Source organism: Meriones unguiculatus, chromosome 10, assembly GCF_030254825.1.
Source record: "Meriones unguiculatus strain TT.TT164.6M chromosome 10, Bangor_MerUng_6.1, whole genome shotgun sequence".
In the NCBI taxonomy this organism is placed as follows: Eukaryota; Metazoa; Chordata; class Mammalia; order Rodentia; family Muridae; genus Meriones; species Meriones unguiculatus.
Window position 1 is genome coordinate 57,679,981 of NC_083358.1, and position 12,796 is coordinate 57,692,776.

The 12,796-nt window shown below is 39.1% G+C and overlaps 1 protein-coding gene across 50 annotated transcripts in view; it reads left to right on the forward strand.

Moving 5' to 3' along the window:
• The window catches only part of Adgrl2 (adhesion G protein-coupled receptor L2), a 636,611-nt gene that overhangs the window by 481,937 nt on the left and 141,878 nt on the right, over nt 1-12,796 (forward strand). For all 50 annotated transcript variants that reach the window (XM_060392547.1, XM_060392555.1, XM_060392556.1 and 47 more), the window contains one exon: nt 11,845-12,017. In XM_060392547.1, coding sequence (XP_060248530.1) covers nt 11,945-12,017 — 73 coding nt within the window. In that variant the 5' untranslated portion in view covers nt 11,845-11,944. The remainder of the gene's footprint in view (nt 1-11,844; nt 12,018-12,796) is intronic.

Below are 12,796 nucleotides of genomic sequence, written 5' to 3' on the forward strand. Positions count from 1 at the left end.
TAAGGTGAAAGATAAATGGATTTAGGATGATGCCTTCCCCCCAGTTGATTAATTTGTCCTAATTGCTGGGTTAATTACAAATGTGCTCACTGCTTATTATAACCAAGCTTACAGCCAAATACAAAAGCCGTACACCAGGAGTGTTCACCGCACCGATGATGGCAGAACCATTCCTGCATCTTCCCCTTTTCTTGTCTTTGTTGGCATCCTTGGGTGCTTGTGGTATCCAGCTCAGGAAGGTGGCATTGGCTTTTTATTTTATTTATTTTTGGTGGGGTGGCAGTGCTACAGATTGAACATAGGGCCACACTTGATCACTAACCTTAGTCTCTCTCTTTGAGTCAGGGTCTTTAAATTATTTGGGCACATTTTGAACTTCCTCTGTAACTAAGTTGAACCTCCTATCTTCTTGCCTCAGTTTACCAAGGTACTTGGATCACAGGCCTGTTCCACCAGGCCTACATTGCCCTCAAGAGACTTATGTTGAAGAAAGATAAACATTGATACAATGACAATTTTTGGTTAAGAACATAAAAAAAATAGTTCAAAGAGTCTACTTGAAGAATTGACATAATATGACCCAGTAGTGGCTGTGAATAGATGATGCAGAATTGCTGTCAGGAGACTGAAGAAGAAGAGATTTGTTCCTGGTCAGTTCGTTGACTGGATGCCTTGCCGTAACTGTATAGAATGTTTTTAGGAAGAAAGGAAGAGGGATCTTGTGTGAGTAAAAATTTGGAATAACATCAGTGTGACAGGCATATTTACAATTTATTGAGTGAATAAATTTGAGCAAGCAGAGTATTAGGTTAAGTGTTTTTGAAGTTAGATTGGTTTAGATGTTTTACTAATGTGATTTTCAGTTTGTCTTTCTGCCTGCTACACTCTTGTCCTTCCTTGCAGGCCCGAGTTGCAATTTACTATTGCAAAATAAAAAAAAAATACTCTATGTATTTGTGATAAAAATTTAAAAAACAAAAGCTACAAGCACAGAACACAGCTGTATCTTTCCCAAACTCAGAGGAGTTTTGAGCTGATCTCAATAGTGTGCTTGTTTTCTGTTTCCATTTAGTAAGCTAGGTTCAGACAGAGTCTTACATTTCATTGTGGACACAGAGTTTTCTTTTCTTTACTACTTCCTGAAAGTTATTTCTTTATTTTTTTGTTAGAGTAAGTTAGCAATCCGAAGGTACAGGTCTCATTCATTCCTAATCAGTGTGTTGGTCTGGAAGGATTTCCAGAGAATGACAGTGGCAAGGCTTCTTTAATACGCAGTGTGCAAAGCATTATTAATGCTAACAGTTGTTGCGCTTTAATCCCCTAGAATGATTGTTTGGGGCCAGCAGGAGATTTATTAGGAATGTATCCTGTGAAATTGTGTGTGTATAAGCTGCTACTTAGATTGTAAAAACGCTATTGGAAACTGTTTAAAAGTTTTAGCTATAATTGGTAGGGGCATATTAACTGTGCTAAAAGAAGTGTGTGTATATGGTTGGCCCATGCGCCTTAACCTTTTTATCATTTATCTTCTTGTATTAATGGCACTGAATTATTAATTCATGAGCCTGGGTGGGAAGAGCGAAGGCACCATTTAAATGTGTGGCAAATTTATCCTTATCGCCAGAGACATGAAAAAAAGTCATTTTGTGTTATCTGTAAAATGGAAAGGACATTTTAAATTTTCATTTACAGTAATCCACTTTACTTTCAGTAAAACACCTAGCTTACCACTACCATAATATAATGTTCTTATTAAAAATTTGTAACCTTCTCTCCTCTTTGTCTTATGTATTATAGAAAAGTTTAGCCTTCATTTACTTTAATATGATATCTGTTGTAGCTTAAGATGTTACTTTTATAAGTCGTGTGTTATGGTTTGCTGAGTTTCAGTGGGCATTACATTTGCAGAAAGTCACTTTTCTGTTAAAAACAAGTGTTGGTTGTGGATATAGGAATAAATAGCTTTGAAAAGACTCCTTTTCAGCCAGTAGTGCATACAAATCATGACTTCATAGTTTTTTGGAGTAACGTTAGTGATTTGGCCTTGTAGAATTTTTAGCTTCCTCAAAGAAAGTCGGCAAACTCAGGTTTAGCAATTTCCTGCTAAATGTCAGTGTAACTGGGATAGATCTGGTGTCTTTCCTGGGCGAGGGCAGCAGAGCCAAGGATCTGTGTTGGAAGCCGCTTTCACTGGAGCCATTTCTGTCATGCTTACGGTAGAGTATCTGGGGTCTTCTCCACACCTCCTTACTTTTCAGGCTCCGGCTGCTCATTTGATGGTGTTTGCATTTTCCCGTGCCTAACATAAGTAAGATAAGTAAGATAAAGTTTTTTTGTTCTTGTCTAGAAAAAGCTTCCCCAATATTGTGAGTGCTACTTGTGCATCTGCTTTTGCACTGCCAACACACCTATCCATTGTTCGTGTAGTAGTGTGTTGGTTTTCTCACCGCCATGGCGAGTGCTCAGACTAATTTTCTAAAAACAAGACTGAGGGGATGGGAATTGCAGTACACACTGATAGTCATGTGTTTGTTACAGGGTGGAGCTGTCTTCAGTCATGCTGGTCAGAGTGTGTGTATCTGTAGTGCGGGTCAGCCATGGCCAGCCTGGTTAAGTAGGCTTTGCTACCTAGCTGGGTGTAGTCAGTTAGCCCTCACCATGCAGTGGCCAAATTGTATAGTGATAGCGGACTATTGACTCCCAAAGCCTAAGCTATTAACTATCTGGTCCTGTGCACATGATGTTATCCCATCTCTCTGCACATAACTGGTGGTTTTACTCTTTTCCAAATATGATGAAACATTTCATAACTTCAGATAGAAAGAATGAGTAGCGATCATGGGTCCTCATCCTTTCACACCAGCTTTTTGACTTCTGGGGATGGGAGTCTCACTGTGTACTCCAGTCTGGCCTTGTATGTTTGGTCTTCCTGCTGAGATTATAAGACAACACCTATGTCCTCCTCCTACCCCCAAGGCAGGCCCTCACTCTGTAGCCCAGGCTGCCCTTCCTTCCCCGAATCCCAAATGATGGGATTGCAGGCGTCAGTCACGCACACTTTATTTCTCTTTTCTTGTATGTAATGAGGTAACAGTAAAATTTTTTCTTCTCTCAAAGTTCTCTAAATTAAAATGTTTAAAAAATTACACTATATATACACTATGTACTGTCTGTCAGTTTGTCTATCTATCTGCATTAGTTTCCAAATGGGGAAGTCTTATAAAGTTATTTAAACATTGAGCAAGTTTTGGTCAGTTTTTTGCAACCTTCTTTTGCTTTTTGTAAACATCATTGGTTTACTGTTTCCCCAGTGTCTATTGGAATTTTATCAGAGGTTGAAAAGTACATTTTAGTTTTCAAAATCACCTTTCTGAAAACCTCAGATCTCTTTCAACTCTGAGTGGAGCATGACTAACCTATAAAATTTAATGTTTTGAGTTTTCAACAAAATTTAATAATTTTATTATCTAACAACTGTTTAAAATGACACAGTTGGTATTTATTTCTGAAGATATATGTTGACAAATTCCTCTCTGACAATGCCTTAAATTTTTAGCCAAGGCTATCCTAGGATTTATTTATTTTTTTAAAGAATTAACTCCTATATTTGGAAGACAGCACTCTGTTCTGTTTATTTATTTGGACTCAAATGGAATCGTTTAACACTGCTAGTGGAATTAATTATTTAGAAATATTATATATAGTCCTTTTCTCTACAAGTTAAGAAAAAAGCAGATTATTTGAGTTTTCCTTGTAGACATCAATAATATACACAAGGCAGGGAACTTGGTGATTTAAGGGGTCTTCACCCGAGGAGCCTATTCTTTCTTGAAGTCCCTCCTGTCATGTTTTTTTTTTTTTTTATTATTATCTAGTTTTCTAGAAAGGGGGAGAGTAGAATATGTGAGTGGGATAAATGTCAGGTGTTTATATCATAGCTGCTGATATAATAGGAGTTTAGCTAAGCTGCAAAAGCCCTTGAGTGTTTTCTGTGATATTACTTAGGGCGAAATCAGCTCCAAAAGCCTGTAAATGGGAAAGTCAGAGAAAAAGACACATCATTGTTGACTTTTCCTACCTTCCTGGACAGCTGCTGATGTTTGTGAAGGTCTCAACTCAGAAGGCAGGTTAAGCCTTGATCTCAGCCTTGATACCTCATTAAGTTGCTCTAAGTGTGTAACTCCGAGAGATACCCACAAAGAAACTCTATTATTTTCTTCATATTCTGGTATGAAATACATTTGTAACTAATGACTTTTAAGAATTTAGTGATTATTTGTTTTATATATTCTCTATTTGACATTTTCTAGCAGATTTCTTTGTATAGTTTTAATTTTGCCATATCTTAGTTTTTTCAAACATTTCCTTTAGAACCTAACACAAGACTAATTACTAAGTGAAATAAACAAAATAAAAACATTGATTTCAGAATTCAAGGCCTTAAAGGCCCGGGAGTTATTATTCATCGCCAAGGAGAAGTGGACAAAAGGTTAATATGATCCACTTCAATTTAAGGGAAGTACAAACTTACATAAACCGTATGAAGTGATAGCTTCCAAGTGAGACTTGTATTGCTTAATAATTTATGGCACATCTATGGTCCTCTTATGTCAAGTTTTTCTTCAGCGTTATGCTATATTTTTCATTTTAGTTCATTCATTTGTGGGCCTTTTGGTTGTTGTTTGCTACACTGTAGCCCAAGCTGCCTTTGAATGTGTAGTCCTCTATGTCAGCCTCCTGAGTGCTGGGATTACGTGCAGGAACAGCCATGCTGGGCTGTAGCTAAGTGTCTTCTAAGTTACTTTTTTATGTTTTCAAAGATCATTTGCATGCTTTTTTTCAGAATACCTCATCACCTCCAAAAAAATTCCAGTGGTGACAGGTTGTTGTGACATACAGCAAGCCCTGGGTGGTTCCTGTTTCCCTTACTGGTTGCAAATACAGACCAAGAGGGAATTTGAATATTGATTCCTTCTATGATAATTAAGGTGCATTGCTAATTACATTGGAGAAAATGTTTGTTTGTTTTTCTGACTTAGAAGCAACTTCTCAGGTAGTTTGGTTCATGAGATTTATCAGTCTGGAATAATTTGTTAATTTATAACACATAATTGTTAGTGCTTTAAATAGCAATATAAATGGATAAAATTAAGGTAGCTCAACTGGAAATACTAAAAATTAAGTTAATACATAGTTATCATTACCTAAGGGATGTTAGTCTTGCTCATGTAAACATTTTGAAAATCAACTCATTATTCTTCTGGTTTTTCAGCACTTTCATAATCACAAAATGACTCTGTTTACATTTTTCATCCTAACGTAAATTGTATCAGGACACGTGCAGGAGTTTTATGTGATCTCCTGAGTTAGTGGCAGTCAGGACTTTAGACCACCCACCTGCTGTCTCCTTGCTGCCCTGGAGCAACCTCTACATCTCTCACTTTAAACTATTTCGTTTTCTATCAAGTGTAACAATATTTTACTTGTTTGCTTCTTTGTTTATTTTGCTCAGCAGTTACAGCTGTACACTGACCTCCCCTTGGATAAGATTTTTCCCCCTTACTCTCCAGTTCATGGCCAGTAGAGAAGGGGCTTATGGATTGGTTGGTGGATAGTGGTGGGGGTCCTCAGCTTCCCACTTAGCCTTGGTGGACAGTTGGCTCCTCCATGGAAGCGGGAAATTCAGAGGATTCAGTGAAGGAGCCTGGGATTGAACCGTCATAGCACATTCTTACAAGGATTGCCGATTGGGCCTCTCCTGAGTTCTACTTCTAGTCTTGATGTCCATACTTGGGTATCCAACTAAAATAAAAGAAACATCCACCACTACCACCACCACCACCACCACCAGCCTGCTCTGAGGACCAGGTGTGGTGTGGATGCCTTTAGTCCCAGAACTTCAGAAGTAAAGAATGGGATCCTGGAGCCGGCTGCCTAAGACCAGCTAGAATCACCGAGCTAGCATCAAAAAACAAGCTCAAAGATTCAGGGAAGGACTGTGCCTCTGTAAATAAAGTGAGGAGAGATGAAGAAGATACAGCACATTCTCCTTGGGCCTGTGCACACATGTGTGTTTATATTGGCACACACACATGTAAACATGTATGCATGCTCACCATCCATAAAGAAATTATAAATAAATACGTAAGTAATAATGGCTTTTCTGGGTTAGGTGTAGTGATATAACCCTGGAATGCCACACTTTGGGAGGTGGAGAGAGGAGGATAAGCAATTCTGGCCCATCCTCAGCAACAGTGAGTCTGCCCTACCCGAGCCCCGGTTTCAGACATCCGAAATCAACCAGTCATGCAGTCATTTAATTAGAATAGCTTTTCTGAAATTTCCCCAAATGGTGACAACAACAAGGGCAACATCAAGAACTCTACATCTTCTGTGTGGTCTGTACACTCCAGAGAAGTACAAAGTACATTGCTAACATCTTTTTTATACCCAGTGCAGTCATTTTTTGCCTGCTCTGCCGCTGTGCTTCCCCCCCCCCCCCCTTTGTTTGGAACTTAAGTTGCAAGTTTTCTGTGCTGTCCCCCATACTGGTTTGAAAATGACAGCTATTTGTTTTTGTCATTTCAACTGGATGGGTTTTAATGAGGAGGATGGCAGCCTGCCCCGACTGTGCCCTGATGTCCACAGCTAGAGCTTCTTTTGCAAGCTCAGCAAGACTCCTAGATGATAGCGTAAAGCCGACGCAAGTGGGAGGGTTCCCGAACTCTTTTCTGTTCCTGAGCCCCAGAGGAGGATCTATTCTTTCACGACGAGGAAGTTTCGGTAAAGGGTAAGACCAAAGCCTCTTACGGGGATCCTAGAGCTTTCAAGAAGCACTGTGGGTATTGGTATCAGTGTCTGCAGAGATTCGACCCAGGAAGCGAGAGGGTGGAGACTACTGGTTGGCCACGTGGTTCTAAGGTCTCAGCCTTGCCACCGGTACTGTCCGTGGGAAGGGAAGAAAATAAATGCAAATCTCAAAGAAGCATCTGGTGTGGAGAAGTGTCTGACTAGTGATTTCGAAGGTTCACTCGGGGCGTCCACTGGTGGAAAACTCCCAGAGCTGTTGGTTTTCTCAGGGCTGAGCAGGACGGGCTGATCCTAGCCTGCCTGTAATGACGGATGGAACCCCCCACTGAGTTTTCACTAAGTTGATGCGAGCGGAGCAGGGGAGGCTAGTGTCTTCCTCACCCATGCTTGCTTGTTAGTAAAATACGGAAAAACTGCTGGTTTTGAGCTGGGCAGTCCCTTCTGATAATGATTAAGGTTTTAGAGTGGAAATGAGCTCGGAAGGGCTGACTTTGTGGAGCAGTCCTGGGTCTTGAGTTAGAGTCCCTAATGTGTAGTGCTTCAACCTCCCCCAGAGCATGCGGGCTTTATTTTCTGCAGCCTGAGCGTGTATGCAGTATCAGGGACTTGTGACTTCCGTCGTCTCAGGCGTAGAGAGCTCTTTCTCCTCCTCGTTCTCTTTGCGTTTACTGCCAAGTGTTCTTAGTAGGTCAGTATCCTCGAGTGGAAATCAGCTTACATGATTCGGTGTAGTAGCAACCTTGCTTTTGGTAGAAAAGCCACCCTCACTCAGTTTATAGCAAATTTCAGTTACATTTCTTTCCCTTTAATTATCGTTGATGTTGAATTCTATAGGCTCCTTGATGATGCTTATCAGTGGTTCAGCCCTCTATCTTCTGTACTTACTAAGCAAATGATACATCATCAGGGGAAATGTGATTTCGAACCATGCAGCATAACGATGCTACGGAGAACTGGTCATTGGTGTTTCCCTTTTCAGTAATTTCACTGACAGCTTAAGGCACGGTGATGTTGATTGCAGCTAGTAAACACAAAAGCAGGTTGCAGACCACAGTCTGAACCGTCCAGGGCTGTTGGGATGCTCCCAGCGCTGAGGCGTGTTCCTGGAAGTCGCTCCCCAGCTGGGAAAGGCTTCCTAGTAAGGGATGCATTAATTGACTTTTTACATGGCTGGGTAATAGGATGCGTAGATCTGAGGAGGTCAGGACTGAGGTAGGGTAGACAGTGGCTTGTGGTTCACAGAAGCGAGATTAGGAGGAAAATAGCTGGAACCGTCTTATGTGAAAGAATGAGACAGAAGCATGGGAGCTTGCCCCCACAAGCTTGGATTTGCGGAAGACTTATAATTAGAGCTAGTTTAAGGAATACAGTGGTATCTCCAGTTTAACTAAGACATAAACTGTTACATAGTGTCACTCTGCCCATTCTTTCTCCTTGCCATGCTAAGCCTTCTGATGTGTTTGGAAAAAGATTTTCTAAAAATCTAAATACAAATAAGTAGTTAATCTGAGGTATTATTCGAAGTAATCTTTTGTTTGTTGGAAGGATATTCAGTACCCCATTTCTGCTTTTGTTCCTAAGTTTTATTTTTGCTCTGTGAGAAATATTTGTCCCCTCCATTTTTTTTTAAGTTACAGCCATTTTAAACTCCCTCCCCTCGTGTGTGTATCTCTGTCTCTGTCTGTCTTTGTCGCTATCTCCCTGTCTCTTTCTCTCTGCCCAGGTGAGCCTTTAACTATGATCCTCCTGTCTCAGTCTCCAGGGTGTTCAGACTGTAGGTCCGCACCGGTGTGCCAGGCCTTGTGAGCTGATATTTGCAGGTGGTTTGAAGGGTTAGTCTGGCAGCCTCATGAATGTATTTGAGTTTCCTTAGGCTCCAGCTCATTTTAGGAGCAAAGCTTTCTTGGATTCCTTTCACCATATTTATTTATTCATTCTATTCTTAGCTGATTGTGGTTTGTAAGTATTTCAGTTTTCATTAACATTTGTTCAATGAAGGGTTGTTTTTAATTTGGATCACAGCAGTAAAATCTTCTGACTTAGTTTTCAAAAATTACACTCAAAGTATGAACTTCTGGAAATGATTTTATTTGATGTTAAAGTGATTCCTTATAGGTTGTAGAATGAGAAAAATAAATTTGATATTCTTTTTACTTACTGCACAGGCAGATGAACTCCATCTTTATTTGCATAAAAGAAGCCATGGCTTTATACATTCCAGCATCTTCCATTTACCAGAAACAGACGTTTATGTTGGGTCTTCCAGTCAAGTGGACTGTGCATTGTAAAGTGTGTTTCACATTCTCAAACCTTAAGAGTACATGGGATTTCAGTGCATAAAATCTGCTTCTGAAGTCGTTGTGCTGGCCAAAGACCACAATAGAGGTCTTGGTTGTGTGGTTTTTCTTGCCTTTCCCTCTCACTCACACTGGCTGTCCTATCTTGGCAGCTGTTTCCTACAAGGCAGACATCAGCCCTTGATTTCTTCCTTCCTTTTCTTCCCACAAACAAGGACTCTTTCAAATAGTGGGTGACCAAAGACAGACGGATCTTGGATTGCTGTAGGAAACTGGAAACGGGTTTGAGAGTGGGACAAGTGGGCAAGCTGCCTGTGTGGAGAGCTGAGAGGAAAGGACGCATTGCAAGAAAAACTTGGGTAGGCAAAATTCCTTGCTTGAGCGTGGAGCCGTCCAAAGGCTGGCTCAGTTGTAGTTGTAGCAATGAATGGCTATCATTTATATATTGAAATTATTCTCAGCTGCTTGAGCAGCTGATTGGAGGTTGAAGCCCTTGAGAGAATACTCATTGACGAGCACTTGGGTGTATCAGAGCACTAGCGTTTTGATCTGTCTAATGTAGAGTAACCGTCAGCCTCAATAGAAGTCTTGCCACAGGAGCGTAAACTGCAGGTTTTTACTCCAGGTTGTCTTTTGGCTAAGATTGGGGAAGCTTATCAGAGCAGGCTGGCTAGTTCTGCATATGGAGTTGTGTCCTGTCTCCATCAGATTAAATTCTGATGTCTTCCTTTTTTCTGTGGCATTTGCATTCAGAAGAGAAAGAACTGTGGTACCCCTGCTTTTGTTTGTTTTATTTCCTTCAATAGAGAGGCTTATATGGGGTGTTCTTAGAGCTGCCCAATCTCCACTGCTCCCTTATCATGGCCACGCCTAAAATCCCTTCAGTACTTCCCAAGCGCTAAAATATGGGCTGAAGTGTATCAATACATACACAGACATATGCACAGACATAGTTTTATCCCTTACCTGTAGGCATGATAAAACCAATTCCTTATAATAGAAATGTCTTGATAGCTTTTCATCTGAGTCTTTTGTGGATTTTTATATGCAAATGCTAGAGAGTAGATTCAGAGTAATTTGTTTCTCACATCTTTTTTGGTATATTTGTTGCTGACAGCAGTGATAATCCCTTTGTAGTTTGATGAATGTTATGTTTCAAACCATTTAGAATCTGACCGCTTTTCCATTGAAGTTATGTCATGACAGAATAGAGGGAACTGCTAATAGAATGTAGTCCATGGTGATTCTAACAAATATGAGTAATTCAGATGACATGATGGAATACTTGATGAGCAGGGAAATTTTGGTTTGCAGTTATTTTTTTTTTTATTTTTTAGTGATAGGATTTAAATCACTAAGAATTTGTTTTGAGGCATGTATGTACACACCCTGAGAGAGTCAAGGAATAGAAGTGGCTTTATGTTCCCAGTTTATAAATCTTTTCAGTTAAGGCTGGGTTTGGTAGCTCAGTGGTAGAAAACTCGCTTAGCATAGATTAGTCCTTGGGTTCAATTCACACAGTCCTGCCCCTTACCCAACAGCAAACACTACATAAATTTGACAGTTGCAGCTTCTGAAGGGTTCTTTAAGGGAGCAGTGGTTTCCTTACTATGGGAGGTTGGACCAGGAGGTTCAAGTATATTTGGGAACTGTCTTCATTTCATGTGTGCTGTATGTAAGGCTCAGTGGCTCCTTACACTACCTTACAAAGAGGTAAACCAGTTGTTTGGAAGTCTCAAAATGATCTGTTTTCCTGTGATCTGAAGAGCAGAGGATATGGAAAGATTTGAAGTCATACTCCTCTTTTGTACTGTTTTTAGTTTGGGGAGACGAACCCATCAGGGATCATCAAAATTAGGTTCATCCCTGTATCAGTTATTTTTAAAAAAGCGATCCAATCCAGTCTTGTGACACACACCTTTAATGCCAGTGCTCAGGTTGGGACAGGAAGATCATGGATTTCAGAATAACCTAGAATTAGATGCTGTCTTAAAAAGAAAAGAAAAGAAACCCCCAAAGCCCTTGAAGATACAGTTCTCAGGGTCTTTGAGTATTTATTTGGGTCCAGTAGACTCAGTCATGTTACTTTGATCTTAAGTTTCACCTTATTCAGAGAAAAGCCATGATAGGAAACCTAAAGCATTAAAAGAAAGTGATTTTGAGACAGTAACTAACTGATTATTCTATGAATAATTTGCAGGGAAGTAGTGGTTGAAGATGGTATTTTGATTGCCTATGTTGTAAAGGAACATACACCTATATGTTAACAACCATTTACCTTTGTTTAGAAAAATGAACTCATCAAATCTATCTTGCAAAGTAACTGAAGAAAATATTAAATTATATTGCTGCTACTATGATCAGCAAAAGCTCATGTGTTTATACATTTGTCTAGAGGTATTCTGTATTCTAAAGCTAGTTCTCTGATCAAAAGGTCATAGAGAGATGGATGTTTTAGTTCAAGTGATTTTCAAGAGATTCTTCCTAAGAGGAAGAAATTATTTAAAAAATGCACATTTATATTTATGAATATAATTGGCTACACATTTTGGGGGCTTTGCTTTCAGCATGACTCAAATATTGTGCATGTAGGAGCAGTTACCTTCCTGGATGTGTAATCAGATGTATTTTATTCTTAAAAAATGGAGAGAAGGGGAGAGATTTGTTACTTATGCATTTGCTATGACGCCATACCAGGGCCTTAAAGTAATGATGGATTTGTTTGTTTGTTTTTCAGATATGAGGATCAATGATGCAGACTGCTGGGTTCGATGAAGCTGGGCATTTATAACTAGATTCATTAAGGAATACAAAGAAAATATTTAAAGGGATCAATAATGGTGTCTTCTGGTTGCAGAATGCGAAGTCTGTGGTTTATCATTATAATCAGTTTCTCACCGAATACAGAAGGTAAGACACAGTTCATTCTTTTTCTTAAACCCAAGTGGCCTGAAGGATGTAATCTTCCTGTGTTAAAGTGGCTACACTCTTATTTTGTTATTTTAAAAGTAAATGCTGAATTCATATTTTTGTAGATAAATTACTTCCATTACACTGTTCTCTGGTAAAGAATGTGCTAGATGCCTTATTTTATATTTTGTATCAGCTTATAGATTACAAAATATAATTTTCAACAGTTCTTTGGCACAGATTTTACATGTATTTTACATGTATTGTTGCCTTTATTTCAGAAAACTTGAATTCTTTTGTCATCATTCTTTGCATTTTAGGGTTTTTTTTTTTTAAACTTTTGTCTTAATTCTGCTTCAAAGTCATATTAGTGTAACAGCTGAAATAAAAATTTCCCATACTTGTGAATACACATCTATACTTTTGAAGTGTGAAACCTTTCAGAAAAATAGAAACTTTCCTTATACTTAAGAAAAACAATATTTACTACTGAGTTATAACCCCAGTCCTTACAAAATGTTTAACTTTTTAATAATTGTGAGTGTAGTTTTAAACACAGACCTAATTTTTAAAGAAGCACACATAGATTTTTTATTCTATATAGTAGGAACAGAGGTAAGATGTGACAATCTTATAGCTGGTAGCTCATGGCAATGTTTGTATTTAGCATGAAAATATGTTAAGTTAAAAAAATCTTTTAGAAATTCTTCCACATAGAGTGAATTCTTTTAGTCTTGACACAGTAAAGCACTGAACTTAACTATGTGTAACTTTCAGTG